This window comes from Oryctolagus cuniculus, chromosome 18, assembly GCF_051225735.1.
Source record: "Oryctolagus cuniculus isolate XC-2025 breed Fujian yellow rabbit chromosome 18, ASM5122573v1, whole genome shotgun sequence".
NCBI lineage: Eukaryota > Metazoa > Chordata > Mammalia > Lagomorpha > Leporidae > Oryctolagus > Oryctolagus cuniculus.
In genome coordinates, this window is record NC_142884.1 from 78,346,769 (window position 1) to 78,367,046 (window position 20,278).

General features: G+C 60.8%; 1 protein-coding gene across 13 annotated transcripts in view; it reads left to right on the forward strand.

Moving 5' to 3' along the window:
* The window catches only part of BANP (BTG3 associated nuclear protein), a 107,906-nt gene that overhangs the window by 86,261 nt on the left and 1,367 nt on the right, over positions 1-20,278 (forward strand). For 6 of the 13 annotated variants that reach the window (XM_070062822.2, XM_070062823.2, XM_070062827.2 and 3 more), the window contains 3 exons: positions 15,627-15,710; positions 15,869-15,934; positions 18,941-19,084. In XM_070062822.2, the coding sequence (XP_069918923.1) occupies positions 15,627-15,710; positions 15,869-15,934; positions 18,941-19,084 (294 nt within the window). The remainder of the gene's footprint in view (positions 1-15,626; positions 15,711-15,868; positions 15,935-18,940; positions 19,085-20,278) is intronic. The other 7 variants (XM_070062829.2, XM_070062830.2, XM_070062833.2 and 4 more) reach the window with 2 other exon arrangements.

The window sequence follows — 20,278 nt, forward strand, 5'->3', positions numbered from 1 at the left end:
TTTTAAGAGCTTGTAGTTCTAAGCTGTTGAAGTTAAATAATTTTTCAACACTTACAACGATGTGGTATTTATGTTGCAGGTACTGTTATGCTTTCCCCCACGTTTTGGTAAAGCAAAAGAGGGTTTTCTTGAATTATATTAGAAAACTAAAAAACAATCATCAAAGCTTAAAAAATTGTCAAGGCATTAGGCCTTCTTTTCTAGCGTACTTCTCAGGGCTGTAGTCAGACCTGGCAGGTGAGGGTGATGGATGCCCCTTCCGTGTCGTGACACGTCCCGGCAGCGCGTTGCCTGGGTGCTGTGCTGCTGTGGCACTCCTGGTGATGGCTGCTTCTGTTGGAGGTGAGGTTGGTGGAGGGACTGGCCCTGTGCGGCCCCTCCTATTTCTCTGTGCCGTGGTCTTGCTCATGGGCAGGTCTGGGGAGAGAAGGAGCCAGGTCCAGGAAGGTTTCACCAGTCGCAGGTCTGTGTCAGGGAGGCCTTGACGGGCGTAGCCGGGGCTGGTCAGGGCAGCTGGATCAGCAGCAGGCGGCATTTTCTTCTGGAGCCTCTGGGCTGCGTTGGGCTTGTGCAGTGTCCTGGCTGCATGTTCACTGCGATCGGAAAAGGGGGGTCGACTGCAGGTGCAGATCTTTTGGGAGAGACCCGGGGGTGGGCTGAGAGTGGTCAGTGAGGTCTGTGTGTCCTACTGGGGGTGACCTCACTAACTGGTGTGGGGGTGGCAGAAGCACCTGCGTGCTTCTTCATGAAGGGGTGGCTCCTGCGAGCCCTAAGGCCTGCCCGGTGCTCTGCCTGGCTCTGGGAGGTGCTGTACAGGTGTCGTTTGTACAGCATCTGTCTGGGTGACTGGTATTCGAGGGGGGAACAGACAGTAGTGGGCTCTGGGCTGGAGAAGTTTTCACCCTGAGTGCTGGGAAGCAGTGACCTCCCTGGACTGTACCCCTTTGAGATTCCTGATGGAGACCAGCAAGGCCGGCTGCTTCAGGTGTGTGTGTGTGTGTGTGTGTGTGTGTGTGTGAATTTTAGAGATAGAAGTTAAAAAGCTATGTCCTTGAAAATGTTAATTAATTAGGATAGGAAATAATTCCTCTTCTTGTTAGGGTGATCACCATGGCTTAACCTTTTAAAGCCAGCAGGTCACCTGAGCCATCAGTGCACAGCAGTTTCCAGTAGAAATTTAGCTTTTCACAGTGAGGTAAACATTTGTGAAGAAATACCAAATGGGGCCCGTGCCATGGCGCAGTAGCTTAATCCTCTGCCTGCGGCGCCGGCATCCATATGGGCGCCAATTCTAGTCCCGGCTGCCCCTCTTCCAATTCAGCTCCCTTCTGTGGCCTGGGAAAGCAGTGGAGGATGGCCCAAGTCCTTGGGCCCCTGCACTCGCATGGGAGACCCGGAGAAAGCACCTGGCTCCTGGCTTCAGATTGGCGCAGCTCCAGTCGTTGCGGCCACTTGGGGACTGAACCAACAGATGGAAGACCTTTCTCTCCGTCTCTCCCTCTGTCTGTAACTCTACCTCTCAAATAAATAAATAAAATCTTTAAAAAAAAAATAAAAGAAATACCAAATGGGGCCTGCGCTGTGGTGCCGCAGGTTAAGCCGTGGCCTGTAGCGCCGACATCCCATATGGGCGCTGATTTAAGTCCCAGCTGCTCCGCTTCTGATCCGGCTCCCTGCTGATGCCCTGGGAAAGCAGCAGGCAGTGGCCCACGTCTCTGGGCCACAGTGCCGGCCCAGATGTGTACCTCTTGACAGGTGCCTTTGGGCGTTTTGTGTCACCTGTGAGCCGGTGTGCAGCCAGTGTCCCGCAGCCCCGTGAGTGGGAAGTGTGGCGCTGGATTCTGAGTCCAGCCGGGTGACCCGTGACGGGTGAGTGGGACCCAGTTGTGTAAAGTCATCCTTGGGTCTGTGAAGTGTGGCTGAGTGTGTGCTTTCCAGAGCGAGTGGTCGCGGGCTGCAGGCGTCCAGCTTCGTCCAGCGTTGTCAGCACAAGGACATCTCCCTGCACGACCAGAGTCGTGATGAACGCTCTTGCCTTACATCCCCCTTGAAGAGTCTGGGTTTGTTGGAGTCAGCGGTGGTCTTTGTGCTCTCCGTCCTGTCGCCTGAGCTGCAGCCAAGTGGCGGCTCACCCACCTGGCCCCTGGCTGGCAGCTCAGCCGTTGACTGGCGCCGTGGCACTCTGCACAGGTTCCCACCTGGCGTGCGTAGCGGGTCTCACAGCAGGGTGTTGGGTTCCCAGGCTGTAGACCCGCAGTCCTGCACAGAACCTCCGTCTCCTCGAAGGGCGGGCAGCATCTCCGTGTGTGTGGACTCTGAGCTCCTTCGAGGCTGGGCCTGCGCGCTGGCCTGGTGCAGGAAGTGAAGTGGCCCCAGGTGAGACCGCTGCGGCCAGCTAGCCAGTGTGTGTCCACGAGGCCGGGGGCTGGGGCTGAGTCCAGCAGCTCCACAGGCATGATCTCGGGGACAGCAGGCCCCTTGTCTGGCGTGAGAGTGCACGTTGGGGGATTCAGGACTTCACTGCGTCAGATTCCTTTTCAGAATCTTTTCCATGAAATGCGGCCTTCTAAACCCAGCTGGGAAAAGCGTTAGAAGAGATGGGAGGTGGCCAGCATTTTATATGTACGATTTCTTGGCGAGGGTGAGGAGAAGGGGTGGGTGTGTGGCGTGGCCTTCATCTGCCGCAGAAAAATGGCCTCCCGTGTTCCCAGGGGGCTGTGGGGCCCTTGAGTGGTTTGCCACAGGAGGGAGAGTCATGCTGACGTCACAGCACGCCACGTGGCTTCACTTGTCCCATGTTCCTGCGTGCTGTGCTGTCCGGGGCGTCATCCCGCACGGGAAGCCTGCCCTGCCCAGAAACGGTAGAAATGACAGTTGTGGCCGCAGAAGCTCAGCATGAGTGCGGTGGTGACTGGTTTTCGAGAAGGTCACAGAGCCCTGTCGCGCTCTTGCTGCCTGGACAAGGGCCAGGGGAGAGTTGGGTCCCCTTGGACAGCATCTATGGGCCTTGGGAGGAGGCAGACCCTGGGAGGCACAGGACGGCCAGAGTGTCTCCCGCTGCGGCTGTCCTCAGCCCCTCCTTGTCCCCTCACCTAGGCCGGCACATGCAGCAAGAGTGACTGCTCGCGGCTCCTTGTCTGCTCTGGGGGATGGGGAGGCGGCCTCACTGTGACTGACTGCTTGGCAACAGTGGATCCCTTTCAGGGCCAGCATTTTGTCCCTGTCCAGGTTTAACATAGACAGGTCCTTCAGGTCAGGCAAGACCCCAGAAGCTGGACAGCAGTTTGGTTAGGAGCAGTGGTCTAAGTTTTGTACAGAGAACCTGGTGAGGTTACTTGAACAGTGTGTTAGCTGAGGTTGACATGGGTTTCTAGTAAGTTCCGGGAGACGCCTCTGGGACCAGCCACACCACACGCTGGCCTCGGTGCTTAGTTCCATGTCAGTCTGACCTCAGATAGTTGGCGGGGGGGGGGGGGGGGGAGGTCGGCTTTGTGAATGAAGGGCTGCTTTGATTAAATTTGTTGTTTTCAAATACACCTAAAAAGGGGAAGTTTTATTAATGCTGAATTATTTTGTTTGTTGAAATAGCTGGTGTAGCGGACATGGTCTCGCAGTGGCCAGTGTGGTAGACACAGTGCATCCTCAGTATTTAGTGACTGAGTTGGGTGAGTGGAATCGGTGTCTGCCAGTCCAGGGGCCCAAGGGTGCGAGGTGGTGGCGCTTGAAGAAATGAGACACTCACAGCAAGGCTGGCGGCACAGCTCTGGCCCTCGAGCCCCAGACTTCATTTTTATGTAATAAGTCACACAATGATTCTTTCTTCTTACAGTCACAAGTCTGCTGTCCACTTTGATCTAGTGACGATTTCTTTGGTTTTCAAGGGCACATTCAGAGCACAGACAGGTGCGAGAGAGCGGGCCGCCCACACAGCCAGGGCCTGAGTGCTGCTGAGCTATGCAGAGACTGGCTACCCCAGTGAGAACAGTGCCTTCCTAATCTGACCTTTACTGGAAGCCCCAAGGTCACAGCAGGCCCTTTTTCAAATGTGTCCCCTCTCTGCAGTTCTTTCTGTAAGTAATTTCTTTATTGTGCTTATTTAAGGTTCACTTAACTCTTCTACAGTTTAGACATCCTAACCATGGCTGTATTTGTAGCACATACTGAATTAAAGCTTTAATCACATTGATTCTTGTTTAGTGGGGAGTCGACACTAGGGAGCCTGTTGCCTTTTAATTCTTACCCACAAACAGCTCAACCTTGCAGAAAGCTTAACCCCTTCTCCAACACAAAGTTCTGCTTGATTAAAATTCTACAAAGCAGTGGACATTTTGGAGGTTATGAGACTAAGCGCTTTTCCCTACAATTAGGAATACAGCAATCATTAGCTCCGGAAGGAAGCTCTGTCTTCTTGTGCAGAGCGCAGGTCCCAGCAAACCCAAAACCACCAGGAGGACACAGCTGTCCTCCTCACGCCTTGCTGAGACAGACCTGCGTGACCTTGTCAGCCAGCCGAGCTGCCTCGCCCTCGCCCGCGTCAGCTGTCCTCGGGGTGAGACGCTGGGGCGCAGGCTCCTGTTCTTTGCACTCACTCACTGTAGTCGCGTGTCCTGAAAATGAGTGGAACAGGACTCATTTGAAGTCGCGACCCAGGCGCCGTGACCTCGCTGAGTAACCGCAGCTTTCTTCTTAGTGGGATCCCAGTCTGGACTTCGCATGGGCAGGTTCGTGATTCCTGGGTTTTCTGGAACTTTTCTGTCACCACCTTTCTTTATTTTTCTAAGTTTACTTTCATCTACTTGAGAGGCAGAGAGAGAGTGAGGGAATTGCCTTCTGCTGGTTCACTCCCCAAATGCCCGCGACGGCTGAGGCTGGGCCAGGCCGGTGCCGGGAACCAGAGCCAGGAACTCCACCGGGTCTCCCACGGGGGAGGCGAGGACGCGAGGACTGGGCCTTCACCTTCCTTCCCAGGTGCATTAGCAGGGAGCTGCGTCAGAAGCAGAGGAGCCGGGACCGGCGCTGGCACTGCGGGGTGGGCTGTCAGTGGGTGCCTGCCCCGTCACCATCTTCTCAGTGGGTCTGTGCATCTCGCAGCCGGATGTGGGATTTGATGCCGTGTGGCCCAGCCTGCACTCCATGCTGCAGCTCCCTCTGGAGACAAGCAGCTGGTGACACAGAGAGGATTCTGGGAGGAGGGCCGTTGGTGGAGCTGCTGTGCAGGGAAACCTGGTCCTCAGCGCTGCCGAGTCACTGAGTAGAGAGAGAGAGAGAGAGAGAGAGATCTCCCTTGGCTGGTGCCCTCCCCCAGGCGTCTGCAGCTCCCAGTCGGGACCAAGCGGAAGCTAGGAGCCAGGAACTGTACCCAGGTCTCCCACGTACGCAGAGGAGGCCCAAGGTCCTGGGCCAGCTTCCGCGGCTTCCCCAGGCACATTAGCCGACACTGCGGCCGATTCCCCGTGCCGCAGCGCTGGCGCGCTCTCCGTGCTGTTCAGGAGCAGAGGCACTGCGGGCCAGGTGGCGCCCCTTATTCTGACATCTGGGGAGACTCCCTGATGGGGTGATCGGGGTTTGTAAGCAGTTGGTCAAGTCCACTGCCGTCTGCTTTACTTGTCCTCCAAGGATTTGTTCTGAAAGTGACGTCATGCCCTGGGTTGGAGAGAAAGTGTAATGTATGTATGTATGAGCAGTCGTGTGTGCGTGTGTGTGTGCGTGCACGTGTGCCAGTGTGCTGTGTGTGCTTCAAGAATGCTGTGTATGTGCACACACATGCGTGCTCTCTGCGTGTACACACATGTGCCATTGTGCAATGTGCCCGTGTGCTCATGCATGTGTGCCCGTGTGCTCTGTATGTGCCTGTGTGCCCGTGTGCTGTGTGCTCCGTGTGTGTGTGCATGTGTGCCAGTGCCATGAGTTTGTGCCTGGGCTGCATGTGTGCTTCAGGAATGCTGTGTGTGTGCACTTCAGAACACATTGACTTGGTGGTTGCTGTGTGTGATTGTACATGGCGTGCGTGGAGAGCAGGACAAATGGAGGCGTTGAGTTTAAAGCATGGACCATTGCTTAATGTTGATTCCCAACAAAATCAAACCCGAAGTCTTCCAAGTGACCGCAGACTGATTTTAATTATTTTCATTTTATTTCAAAGTCCAAGTGATGCAGAAATAAAGTGAAAGAGTGAGAGAGCGAGAGAGAGACCCTTCCATCTACTAGTTCACGCCCCAGAGAGAGCACGCGCAGAGAGAGAGAGAGAACCTCCTGTCTGTTAGTTCACTCCCCAGAGAGAGAGAGAGAGAGAGAGAGAGAACCTCCCGTCTGTTAGTTCACTCCCCAGAGAGAGAGAACCTCCTGTCTACTACTTCACTCCTGAGAGCGAGAGAGAGAGAGAACCTCCCGTCTGCTAGTTCACTCCCCAGAGAGAGAGAGAGAGAGAGAGAGAGAGAACCTCCCGTCTACTACTTCACTCCTGAGAGAGCGAGCGAGAGAGAGAACCTCCTGTCTGCTAGTTCACTCCCCAGAGAGCGAGAGAGAGAGAGAACCTCCCGTCTGCTGGTTCACTCCCCAGAGAGCGAGCGAGAGAGAGAGAACCTCCCGTCTGCTAGTTCACTCCCCAGAGAGCGAGAGAGAGAGAGAGAGAACCTCCCGTCTGCTGGTTCACTCCCCAGAGAGAGAGAGAACCTCCCTTCTGTTAGTTCACTCCCCAGAGAGCGAGAGAGAGAGCGAGAACCTCCCGTCTGCTGGTTCACTCCCCATGTTCCTGCAGTAGCCAGCGCTGGGCCAGGCTGAGCGCAGGAGCCCAGGACAGTCTGGGTTTCCCGTGGTGCCTAGCACTCTAGCCTCCGCCGCTGCATTAACAGGAAACCTGGAGTCGGGACTTGGTCCGGGGCTCTGATACGGATGACGGGGTGGGAACCGTGTGCCAGGCGTTCAGCCCACACTGATCTTTATTTCCGCCTGTGCGCCCCGTGGGGTGTTGCTGTTCTTAAAGGGCCAGGTCACCAGGGTGCGGGACGTTCTGTGAAGAACCCTCACGGCGTGGGGGAGCTCTGACCGCAGTGGCTTTGACCCAGCGAACCCGTTGTAACTTGGAAATGCACTGCACGCTGCCGCCTGCTGGGCACCCTCGCCGGCCGGCCTCACGGCGCTCACGTGAGCCTGTGTTTGGGGGAGGGCGCAGCGCCGAGCCTGTTGTAGGTGAGTCCTGTGCTGACGGTGCAGAGCGGAGTGATGGCGCAATTGAGCCTCCACCGTGGTGACGGTGCAGTCGGGACTGGAAGCTTCCTGGGTCCCAGCCCTGCTGTGTGGTAGCTTGAAGATGGGAAGCAGCAGGCCAGGACCGGGGGCCCCCACCCGGGCGCCTTCCGAGGAGAGCCGGGACCAGGGGACCACCCGGGCACCTTCCCAGCAGAGCGGGGACCAGGGCCCCCTCCCGGGCACCTTCCCAGGAGAGCCGGGACCAGGGCCCCCACCCGGGCACCTTCCCGGGAGAGCCGGGACCAGGGCCCCCTCCCGGGCACCTTCCCAGGAGAGCTGGGACCAGGGCCCCCACCCGGGCACCTTCCCGGGAGAGCCGGGACCAGGGCCCCCTCCCGGGCACCTTCCCGGGAGAGCCGGGACCAGGGCCCCCTCCCGGGCACCTTCCCAGGAGAGCCGGGACCAGGGGCCCCTTGCCGGCGCCCATGCGGCACGTTTCCGGGGGTGGTGGCTGTCGAGGGGCAGGACCGCAGATCGCCCTCCAGAGCTCCCAGGCGGCCTCCGCCGGGTGCGCGTGTACGGACAGCTGCTGCTCACCAGGCCTGCCGGGAGTTTGCTGGACTGAGGAGGAGGAAGTTGGCTCCTTGAAGATGTCTTAGCGGCATAACGAGTTGACGAGCCCTTTTGAAAGTGCTGGCTTCTTTTAGAGGGGCGCTCCCTGGCACCTGCAGAGCTGCTGGGACACACGTGTGCTCCGGCGGGCAGCGACAGGGCTTCAGCCGGGAGCGAGCCAGCAGCCAGCAGCTGAGTCATAACCTCGAGCGGTTTTCCTGCCGCAACAAAAGCTGAAGTCATTTTCATGTTGTCATGAAGAGAAAATTATTTTCTCTCTCTCTCAAGATTTATTGATTTATTTGAAACAGAGTTGGAGAGAGAGATCTTCCATCTGCTAGTTCCCTTTTCAGATGGCCACAATGACCAGGGCCAGGCTAAGGCCAGGAGCTTCTTCCAGGTCTCCCATGGGGGTGCAGGGGCCCGAGGACTTGGGCCGTCTTCTGCTGCTTCCCAGGCCACAGCAGAGAGCCAGGCTGGTTAGAAATCAGTGCCGAGGGCTCCGCAGTGCTCCCCGGAGAGCCTGCAGGTGCCAAGAGGAGCTCAGCATTCGTGTGACACCATCTGTTCCCCGGAACCGGCCACCCGGCCGGGCCAGGGCTGTGCTGACCGTGTGGGGGAGACCCTGGCTGCCCGGCTGAGCGGGAGGGAGCAAGGTACCTGCGAGCCCTCAGCATGTTCTCAGGAGCGGAAGCACGCAGACTGTCAGCCGTGGGCATTTGCTTCGCTGGCCCCCGGGCCCAGGGCAGTGTGCTGCCTTCCCTGCACAGGGAGGGCAGTGTGGGCCGCGGCATGGGGCTGTCCCAGTCACCCAGGGGCGGTCACCCCCGTTGTTGTGCGCCAGCCAAGCCCTGGCCTGGCAGTGGTGCTGTGCGGGCTTCCCCGCAGCACTGCGTTCGGTAGGACGTCGGCGCCCCCCCATCACAGTGAACACGCGGCAGCTTTGCTCCCATGCCGGGCGTTTTCCAGAGAGCCGCGAGGAGGTGGCCCTGGGAGGGAGGCGGGCTCTGCTCTCGTCTGGGCTGCAGCTGGCGACACTCGTGGTCACTGGTGGGTGTCTTGCACCTTGAGGCGGCTCCCCGCCTGCCGCCCCACCCCAGGGGCAGATGAGCGGTGCTGGGGGCGCTGCCATCACTGCTGTGGTCATGGGACAGTCTTACTTCCTCGCCCCTTCCACTGCCTGCCCGCCCCAGCTCAGACCTGCAGGGCATGGGAGGACGCGGGGGCCTTGGGTTGGACTTTGCCTTACTGAACCCTCACCTCCCCACCCCAGCCCCACTCAGCCAGGAGGTTCGGATCTGTTCCCAGGAACGTGCCCCATTTGGAGTGTGTGTGTAGATGTGTGCGTGTGTGTGCGTATGCGTGTGTGTGTGTGTGGGTGTGAACAGGCCTCTGTTTTTGCCTCATTGTGTTTCTTAGGTTTTCTGCCTTCTCCCCAGATTGTCACCTGAGGTTCATGCTCCGACTCTGGGAGCCACAGGGTACCCCAGGGGAGATGTGCCTGTGGGTCTCCTGGGGTCCTCTGGACTGCAGCTCTGGCTCTGGGCCTGGAGGCCGTGCGGCGTGTCCTCGCTACCTGTGGGGTCCTCTGAGGTGCCGTGCCCGCTTGCCCTCAGCAGCTCTGTGGAGCCTGCACCGTCTCTCGGTCCCGGCTCGATAGGCGGCAGCGGCGCGAGGTCGGCTCCACGTGCTGCCGTCCCTGGCCGCTCTGGTTTATGAGGTGTTGAGATGGAATCCGGGGAGGCACGGCGGCTTCCCCTCTGTGAGGTCAGAAGGAGGTTGTGTGTAGCCCCTGGCTCTTGGCACTGCTGTGCAGGTGCAGGACAGGGGTCAGGCGGTCGGGTCCCCCAGGCACCTCTTTGCTCTTGGTGAGGTGGCCACTCTTGGAATGTGGGTCTGTGTTTGCGAAGCGCGCCGTGGGTACGTGGGCCGCGTCACCCCAGCAGGCTGGCTTCAGAGTGAGTGGCAGCCCTGGGCCCTCCGCTCCGTGTGCCTGGCCGCACAGCGAGCGGCGCGGCGTCCGTGCAGAGTGCTGCTGAGCCTGCTCTTTGCGTTTCCTCCGGGCGGATTCTCGGTCGCATCCGGAATTCTACATCTGAACAGTTCTGAGAAGTCCTCGGGCTTCTTGCATTTATTTTGGGTTTTGCATCAGTTTTGCGTGATCTCAGCCGGGTATTAAAAAGAGTTTTGGAATTGGCCGCAGATCGAGGAAAACCAGATGGGTGAGCGCCAAAACATTGTGCTTTCAGACCCAGAATTCCCTTAGTAGGCGGCTTCGCATTCAAGCTTCCTGCCACGTCCCTGTTGTCTGGAAATAATCGGGAGGAAACCCTCACACCCTCCGAGTGCAGCCAGCAACAGGCCCTGGCTGCAGCGGTCACTCGCGTGACAGCGTGTGCAGCCTGTGGGGCGCCTGCTCAGGGTCAGACGCGGGCCATCTGGAGTGGTGCTGCTGGCTGCTGGCCTGGGCGCGGGGCCTCAGCCCTGGCCAGCAGCAGGTCTCCCCTGGGCCTGCAGGGTGGCCCTGATGAACACAGAGGCCAGCAGGCTGGAGGAGGGGTTGCGAGTTCACTGTCAGGAGGGTAGTGGACGTTGACTCACGTGTCCGTGATGGCCTTCGTCAGACTTGGTCTTCGCTTCCTGGTACCAGGGCTCAGCTGCCTCCCGAGCAGGGAGCACCTGACCAGGGTTCTGATCCCTCGTCTGGGACATGCGCTGACCCCGCACCTGATCAGGGTTCTGATCCCTCGTCTGGGACGTGCGCTGACCCTGCACCTGACCAGGGTTCTGATCCCTCGTCTGGGACGTGCGCTGACCCCGCACCTGACCAGGGTTCTGACCCCTCGTCTGGGACGTGCGCTGACCCTGCACCTGACCAGGGTTCTGATCCCTCGTCTGGGACGTGTGCTGACCCCGCACCTGACCAGGGATCTGATCCCTCGTCTGGGACATGCGCTGACCCTGGCGTGGGACCTGACCAGGTGTGGTCCTCAGCGTGTTGTCACTACAGTGAAGTACCCAAGGCAGCTAACTTCATGAAGAGAAGTCTGTTTGGCTTGCAGCCTTGGAAGTTCAAGTCCAGGATCAGCCTCTGGTGCAGGCAGTGGAGTGGTGGGAAGGCGGGGAGCAGAGAGGCCGCCGCCTCGGGCCAGGCGCTGCTGCTGGGTGAGGTTTATGCCCCGCTCAGCACTGGCCGTGACTCGGACGTGATTGTCTGTTTAGGTCGTGTTAACATCACTGCAAGGTTTCTAACCAGTTTAAAATCCAGGCCAAGCCGGCAGTGGCTATGCCTTGAGGAGCCGCCAGCCCACAGCAGGCTGTTGTGTGACGGATGGATGTGCACTTCATTTCACTCGTACCCTGGTGAGGATGACCTGCCAGAGACTGACAGGGTCACAGAGCAGGGAGCCACGCCTGGGCTGCAGGGGCCTGGGCTGCAGGGTGCCCAGCTGCTGCTGTGTCCGTGCCTGGCCTGGGCTCTTGTAAAATTCAGCGTTTATTACTTGTTCTTACATACTTGAAAGGTGGAGCAGCAGAGAAAGATTGCTGTGGCCCCACGTGCCCACCGTAGCCAGGAGTGGGTCAGGCCAACCCCGGGACCCTGGAGCTCCGTCTGGGTTGGCAGGCGCTGGAGCCGCGTGCTGCTGCCTTGCCGGAAGTCGGGCAGTAGCTGGACTTGAATTGGTGCCCCCAGGAGGTGCAGCCTGACCTGCTGAGCCACACCTCCGTGCGCGTGCTCAGTTCAGCATCCCCACCCGCCGTGGCCTTGGCGGTCGTCATGCTTGAAGCCCTTTCGTAGTTCATGTGATTTCGTTGTTCATCATGAAAACCATAGGTGAAAAAAACAACCCACAGGGCCAGTGTTGGGCGGGAGGCCCCTGCCAGCCTGGACCTCCCTGGCCATGGGGCCGACCACCAGGAGCTTCTAGCAGCCGTCAGATGACGTGTCCCGACCACTCGCTACAGCCTGTTCCCAGGGGACCCTGGGCCGCCTCCGGCCCACACCGCAGCCTTTGGGAAGCTCACTTCTGCGTCTGGACTCTGCGGGAGTGGAGAGTCCAGGCATTGTCCAGGCAGGGCGGACATGTGTGCGGCAAACGTGCCTCTCGTGTGCTTTCCGGGGCTGCGGTGTGGGCGGGCCTGCCTCGTGCCGACCTCAGCACCGCTGGCGTCCAACACGCAGCCCGGGGAGCGGCCTCGGCAGCTCTCTCCTGCTGCCTCTCCCTCCCTGCTCGTGGTCCCGTTCTGGGGGTTCCACAGGTCTCCCTCCCTGCTCGTGGTCCCGTTCTGGGGGTTCCACAGGTCTCCCTCCCTGCTCGTGGTCCCATTCTGGGGGTTCCTCAGGTCTCCCTCCCTGCTCGTGGTCCCGTTCTGGGGGTTCCTCAGGTCTCCCTCCCTGCTCGTGGTCCCGTTCTGGGGGTTCCTCAGGTCTCCCTCCCTGCTCGTGGTCCCGTTCTGGGGGTTCCTCAGGTCTCCCTCCCTGGTCGTGGTCCCGTTCTGGGGGTTCCTCAGGTCTCCCTGCTCGTGGTCCCGTTCTGGGGGTTCCACAGGGAAATGCCTGTAAAGAGCCGTGCCCTCCCATGTTGGAGTCGGTGCTCTGTAGGGCGCGAGGACGCGGTGCGGCCACCTTAGCGGGGTTCCAGCCTGCGTGCCCTCTGCCAGGGCCTCTTGCACGTGGACAGTGTCCCCTGCAGTGGCCGAGGCACCAGCAGACTCCGTGGAGACCCACCCCTGCCTGCATCCCCGCTTCCCGCCTCCCCTGCCGACTTCCTCAGCGGTCGGGAGCACGAGGCCGGGGAGGAGTCACAGCAAGTGGCTGAAAAACGCTGTTTTCCAATCTTGTGCACATTAAGTTTTTAACTCATTCCTGAGATGCTTATCACAACCAAACCAAGAAGGGACTCCCAGCTGAGAGCGGGCTTCTGTTTACTTCACCCGAGTCGGGCGGTAGCCTGTCTGTAGCTGCAGATTGAGACCTGAGGTTCCGGTCAGCGCCCGGCTCACGGGACGAGCGTCTGGCTGGCAGTGATGAGCAAGTCCGTGTGAGGCGCCGTGAGATGCCCTCCGTTTGCCGGGGCGGTGAATCTGCCCCAACCTGTGGACAGGCAGAGCCTTCTCGGCAGTGAGCCCCCAGCTCCATGGAGGACGTGACCCTAAACTCAGCTACTCAGGGAGCTTTTAAAATGTAAAGTGATTATAAAAATAGGACCATATCACGGTCCCTAACATTCTAACTTGGATTCTGTAAACACGGCAGAGATTTTGTTTTTCGGATTTAGTCCAGGATTTAGCCTCTCGGTGCTGTGGCGAGGCCGCCGGGACGCCAGTCCCTGCTCCCACTGCCAGGTCCTCTGCACCTCCACCGGCAAAGGGAGCGGCCCGGACCCCATCTGACCCTTCCTGGCTGTCCCCACGGGAGCTCTCGGCAGGGCCCTGCCTGACCCCCATCGGCAGCGACTTGGTGGCCCACTGCTGTGGGAAGACGAGGGAGCAGAGTCCGAGTTCGTGTCCTGGTCTGGATGACGATTTACAAGACCAAGCGTGAGGGTGAGGGCTGGGCTGAAGTGTTTTTTAAGTAAGAAGCTCCAAAGGGCTGGTAGAAGGGACGAGCCGCTGGGGCCGCGCGGTCTAGGGGGTTGGTGTCCTCCACCCGCAGTCTGCGAGGGCAGTGCAGTGGTCACTCAGGGGCAGTGTAACAGGCTCTTCTGACTTGCTCCTGCCCACATCTCAATCTCGTTGTCTGTTGACAAATATTCGTGACGATGGCTTCCTCCTGCCCTCTTCAGTGCTGCAGAGAGCTGTAGGGCGGGGCCCGTCCCGGGCTCCCCCAGCTTTCCTCCCTGAGAGTGAGCCGCTTGTCCCTGTCAGCTAGAAGGAGCCGGTTCGGGTTGCGTTGAGTGTTTGCTTGTTGGGGGACAGAGGGGCCTCCAGTGTGCAGCCGGCCCAGTGTCCTCTGGGACTGCCTCTCCCCTTTGTTAGCCTTGCCTGCGTCCCTCCCTGCTCAGACCTGGCTGCAGGGACCCTCAGGCCAGGCCCCACACACTGCCTCTGGTGCAGGGCAGGCCTACTGGAGGGTTCCGTGCAGGTTTGATGGCCGGGTTTGTGGCCTCTTCTGCCCTCCGGCCCCCTCTGCACACCACGCGCTCCTGCTCTGGCTCGGGCGGATGCCCCTGGTGGCGGCAGACGCCTGCCCCCGGTTCCTGCTGCCTCCCGAGCCCAGCAGCTCACCTGACCCACAGACTGCCCGCTCACGCCAGCCCCTAGGCTAGAGCGCTCAGCACTGCCCCTCCACCGCCCGGTCGTGTTTGCCTTCCTGCCTTGCAGTGCCCAATACGCAGTGCGTCCTTCCTAAGTGTTCGCACTTGGTTCTGGGGGAGGGGGTGACGCGGGAGAGGCCGCTGGCCAAGCAGGTCTGGGAGCAGTGGCCTCACTGTGGGGCGCCTGAGGGCTCAGCCAACGCTGGTCAGGGCAGCCGCACGCAACAGCGACCGGTGATGTCCGGTCTCGAGAAACCGATAGTGAAGCAGACAGGGCCGGTGTGCGCTCTAAGCTCAGGCGCACCACAAGTTCTGTTGCTTGCTGCCGTCGGGTGTAGCTGCCGTCGTGGGTTTAATGTGCCCGCAGCAGGAGCCAGTGCTTTTGTCATTGGGTTATCTGCCAACAGCTTTTTTTTTTTTTTTTTTTTTTTTTTTTTAAGATTTATTTGTTTCTTTGAGGCCGGCGCCGCGGCTCACTAGGCTAATCCTCCGCCTAGCGGCGCCGGCACACCGGGTTCTAGTCCCGGTCGGGGCGCCGGATTCTGTCCCGGTTGCCCCTCTTCCAGGCCAGCCCTCTGCTGTGGCCAGGGAGTGCAGTGGAGGATGGCCCAGGTGCTTGGGCCCTGCACCCCATGGGAGACCAGGAAAAGCACCTGGCTCCTGGCTCCTGCCATCGGATCAGCGTGGTGCGCCGGCCGCAGCGCGCTGGCCGCGGCGGCCATTGGAGGGTGAACCAACGGCAAAGGAAGACCTTTCTCTCTGTCTCTCTCTCTCACTGTCCACTCTGCCTGTCAAAAAAAAAAAAAAAAAAGATTTATTTGTTTCTTTGAAAGAGGTATCTATAGAGATCTTCCACCTGCTGGTTCACTCCCCCAAATGACTGTAGCAACTTGGGCTGGGAGCTTTATCCTGGTCTCCCACGTGGGTGCAGGGGCCCGAGAGCTTGGGCCATGCTCCACTGCTTTCTCGGGCACGTTAGCAGGGAGTTGGATTGGAAGAGGAACAGCCGGGACTCAAACCGGTGCCCATGTGGGATGACGGTATTGGAGGCAGCAGCCTAACCCACTGCGCCACAGCGCTGGCCCCAGTGGCTGGTTTTGATCTACAGTGGCATTTGGATTCAGAGAACCCACGCTGTGGCTGTCCCTGGGCTCTGTGGGGACCTGGAGTTTTGAGAATCTTGGTAGTAAAAAGGGCCATTTAAACGTCTGCAGCCGCTCAGCCCCGCTTCGGAGCCATGCGAGTCCGTGGTTGTCTGCGCCCAGGGCCTGCGGTGGGAGGGGTGAGCCCCCCCACCCCCACCCGGGGCCCCTGCTGCACCCCAGCAAGGTCATGGGAGGCAGGAGGTCCTCTCGCGCCAGGCCCTTTGTGTTCGGCTTCACCGCGACGTCTCCTTCATTCCTGACAGCACTTAGCTTGGGGCTTCCTTAGAAGACTTGCAGGGGCTCTGGCTCGGGCAGGACACCTGCGGTCCCAGGGCCCCGGAGTCCTGTTGTCACTCACGAACGACTCCAGGGGAAGGCATGAGTGACCCGAGAGACTTCACGTTTTTTCCTCTGATTCTTCCAGATCTTTGAGAAACTCACAGAATGCAAGTGGCTTATAGTGGAAAAGAGAAGTGGCCCCTCCCCCAGCTGCCAGCCTCGCCCCCAGGCAAGGAAAGCCAGGTCTCTCCCTTGTGCTTCCATCATCGCCTGGGGCAGGGGCTGCCCACGTGGGTGAGCAGCCCGTGGGCCCCAGGCCGCTGTCGCAGGGCCGAGGCCGCTCCTCCTGGCGGCTCCAGGGGAAACCTCTCTCCTTGCCTTTTCCAGCTTGTAGAGGCCACCCGCATCCCTTGGCTCTTGACCCCTTCTATCTTCAAAGCCAGCGACCACCAGGTGAGTCCTCACGCTCCGGCCTCGCCTCTGGAGCGACACTGGGCCCACCTGGGTAATCCAGGTCACAGCCCGTCACAGACGCTCACCCGCCCCGCCTCCGTCCACTGAGGGAGGTCCGCTGAGCCTCGTGGGCAGGGCCCCGTCCACTGAGGGCGGTCCGCTGAGCCTCGTGGGCAGGGCCCCGTCCGCTGAGAGAGGTCCGCTGAGCCTCGTGGGCAGGGCCCCGTCCGCTGAGGGCGGTCCGCTGAGCCTCGTGGGCAGGGCCCCGTCCGCTGAGGGCGGTCCGCTGAGCCTCGTGGGCAGGGCCCCGTCCGCTGAGGGAGGTCCGCTGAGCCTCGTGGGCAGGGCCCCGTCCGCTGAGGGAGGTCCGCTGAGCCTCGTGGGCAGGGCCCTCGTGCATAGAGCAGCGCGTTCACCAGGCCTGGGGTCAGGACCTGGACGCCTCAGGGCTGCGTTGGACTGGGCACGTGCAGATGGCCTCTGACGACAGGCGAGTGGTTAAGGCTTCCCGCCCGCCGTGTTGGTTCTGAGCTCCCCTGGCGGATGGAGGCGTGGAGTTGAGGGGAGGGGTGAGGCAGGCGGTGTGTGGCAGTCGCGGACACCCTGTGGCCTGCCCGGGCCCCGCTGCCTTCCCGCGGTCCTGGGGCGCCTGTCGGAGCGTTCCCTGCCGCTGGGACGCCCCTGCAGCTGTGGTAGAGAAACACTTCCCAGAGGAGGAGGGCCTGACGGCGCCTGAGATAAACGCGTGAGTCAGAGCCGTGCAGTAGCTTGATTGACAGGAAGTAGACGTTTGAGAACCTCCCTCACTGATGCCTTGAACGAGAGCCAGCAGGTTCCGAGTTGTCTCTGCAGTGCGTGTGCAGAGGGAGTGACGGCCCTGGTGCCCAGCAGGGGGACGGCGCCCCAGCGCCGAGAGGAGCTGCCCTTCCCAGGCCTGGGGCGCAGGCGCAGTGAGCCGGGCCGCCTGGTGCTCGGCTGCACGCGGAATGAGCCGCGCAGCGTGTGTGCCACAGCACCGTTCTGGGCAGCGGCGAGAAAACCGTGGCCCCTGGGCCGGAACGGAGGCAGAGCTGGCGAGCGCTGCTGGGGTCTTGAAGGCCGTCATGAGGACAGGCTGGGTCTTCCTCATTCAGCCCCACCCACCAAAGGGAGACCAAACTGGACCTGAGCCTGTCACGTCAGCGTGGAGACCGGTGTCCTTTTCCTGTCCGGTCTCCTGGGGAGACGGAAGCTCCTGGGGGAGGGGCGGGGCTCTCGTGCAGGGCAGGGGGTTCTGCCGAGTGGCGGGGGCTGTCAGCTGCACACAGGCAGCGGCGGCTCCCACGTGTGTGTGTGCAGGTGCCAGGCGGGCGTTCTGGCACAGTTGGAACATGCGTGCAACCCAGTTACAGTGGTGTGTGCACACTTTGTCCTTGTCTGTCGTGTTGGACGTTGGGCATACGTGGAGCCATGCCCAGGGTCCAGCCAAGCAGAGGGCAGGGAGGGGCGCTGCGCACGGCTGCCGCGTCTGCCCCGTCTGCATCTGTCCTGGCCCAGGGTGCTGTGGTCGGGGAGTGGCCAGCAGGACTCTGTGCAGCGGGGACGGTCGCAGCCCATGCCCTGCCTGCTCCCTGGGGCCAGGCTGGACCGAGGTGTCCCAGCTGACAGGCGCAGGCCGCCAGGGCCTCCTTTGGCAAGACCTCAAGCTGGAAACAGGGCTCTGGGTCACGTGTGGCGTGGGCCCACCGAGGCCATCCACGTCCATGCGTGTCACAAGACTGTTCAAACTGCAAAGGTGCAGTTCACAAAACACTCTTGATTTTTTCAGTCATTCACAAGAACTGAAAAAAGCCAGTGGTTAGGAATCATTTGAAAAGCAGTCTTGCTCACAGCTATGCAAACCTGGGCCGTGGGTTTGCTCTGGGAGCCGTCGTGGGCTGTGCTTTGTTCTTTGGAAGAGTGGGTTTTCGAGGCTGGCGTTGTGGCGTAGTGGGTAAGCCTGCCGCCTGCAGTGCTGGCATCCCATATGGGCACCAATTCGAATCCCAGCTGCTCCACTTCTGATCCAGCTCCCTGCTGTGGCCTGGGAAAGCAGTGGAAGATGGCCCACGTCCTTGGGCCCCTGCACCCACGTGGGAGACCTGGAGGAAGCTCCTGGCTCCTGGCTTCAGATCAGCACAGCTCCAGCCATTGCAGCCAAATGGGGAGTGAACCAGCAGATGGAAGACCTCTCTCTCTCCCTCTCTCTCTGCCTTTCAAATAAAATAAAATCTAAAAAAGGAAACTCTGATAGGCATTAAAAAAAAAGTGAGTTTTCCAGCCCTCCAGGTTCTGAGGCGCAGCGGCTCCCGGCTGTGCCCTCGTTCTGTCTAGGACGCCTCAGCTTACCTCTGGGCGCACAGTGTGCTTCTGTATATGATTCGAGGGCTGGGCTGCAACCCCAGTGAAGACCCTGTGCTTGGGGCAGCACAGGCTGGGACTCTGCGGGCCATCAGAGGCTGGGTCCCTCCTGCACCAGGGCTGCCTCCTGAGCCCTCTGACTCCGGTGGGCCCGGCTGTGGGATGCTCACGGGGTGGAGTCGCCTGGAGCCCATCCAGGGCACTTTGAACAGGGCCCCTGGTGGAGTGGGGTGACCGTGCCCGTGCCCTGCTCCTGGTCGTCTGCCGTCCCGGCGTCCCTTCCTGCCGGTGCTTCCTCTTGTGACTTCTGCGTGCAGAGCTCCTCACGTCTGCTCTGCCGCACGCGGCCTCGCACACGCACGTGGCCTCCTACACTCACGCGGCCTCGCACCCGCGCTCGTCCTGCCTGCTCTGCCCGGGCAGCGCAGTGTGCTGTTGCTTATTTTTTGTTAGCTCAGCTTCTTCCTTTTTAAGGAATCAGAAAGCCCGGGCTCGGTGCGGCGTGTGGGGAACGTGCAGGGCTCCCGGGAAGCAGTGAACTCGCTCCCGCACTCTGCCCAGCAGGAGTCACTGCGGAGAGCCCCTCGCTCCCGCGGCGGCTGACGGAGTCCGGCTTTCTCTCCCCAGGTGCTGCAGGGCGCCCAGCTGATAGCCGTGGCCTCCTCGGACCCCGCCGCAGCGGGTGTGGACGGGTCACCCCTGCAGGGCAGTGACATCCAGGTCCAGTATGTGCAGCTGGCGCCTGTGAGCGACCACACGGCCACAGCCCAGGTGAGTCCTCGTGGCCCCAGCATGGGGCCCCGCCCCTCCGCAGGTTCACACTGGCCCTTTCTGGAGGGGGGGAAGTTACCATGGAGAGCACCTGACCAGGCACAGGGACGTGTGGGCTTTGGTTTTTTTTATGAACCCCCGAGAACTCGATGAGAAGTTAAGAAGTTAGGTCCTGGCTCCAGTCCCCACGTCAGGCGAACTGCTGAGGTTCTCCACCTCGTGTGGGTGTGGGGTCTACCCTCAGGGGCGGAGTGGGTGTGGGGTCTACCCTCGGGGGCGGAGTGGGTGTGGGGTCTACCCTCGGGGGCGGAGTGGGTGTGGGGTCTACCCTCAGGGGCGGAGTGGGTGTAGGGTCTACCCTCGGGGGCGGAGTGGGTGTGGGGTCTACACTCGGGGGTGGAGTGGGTGTGGGGTCTACCCTCGGGGGGGGGGGAGTGGGTATAGGGTCTACCCTCGGGAGGGGGGAGTGGGTATAGGGTCTACCCTCGGGGGGGGGGAGTGGGTATAGGGTCTACCCTCGGGGGGGGGGAGTGGGTGTGGGGTCTACACTGGGGCAGAATGGGTGTGGCCTTTCTCCTCTGCTCCTGGAGGCCGGCCGCAGGGCTCTCCTTGTCTCCCCTCCTGGAGGCCACGCGGCCGTACTCGGCACGGCAGCCTGCGCCCGCTAGGAGCTTCCCTCATATCCGGGTGTTCAGCACCCGTGCCCCCGGAGCGCCTGCCGCAGCGGGGCTTCCTCAGGGTGCCCAGGTCCCAGCTGCTGCCGTGTCATTGGAGGGGGGGGCTCTCTTTGGGATCCCCCTGGTGTGTGTCCTGGGGCCTCTCCCGTCAGCCTGGCCGCCACTTGGCTCCAGGTGGCGGGCTGTGTGGACAGTGAGTTGTAGGTGAAGGTATCACCCTGGTTCTGTGAGAACCCCAGGCTTGGTCCCGAGAAGGCAGGGCTGCCTGGATGCAGGATGGGGCCCCTGTGCGCTCAGTGACAGACGCACCCCTGCCCTAAACCAGGCAGGGCCGCCTGTGCACAGAGTGACAGACACACCCCTGCCCTAAAGCAGGCAGGGCCACCTGGATGCGGGACAGGGCCCCTGTGCGCTCAGTGACGGACGCACCCCTGCCCCCTAAACCAGGAGGGATCACCTGGATGCAGGACAGGGCTCTGCCCTCTGCCCTCTGCCCTCTGCCCTCTGCCCTCTGCCC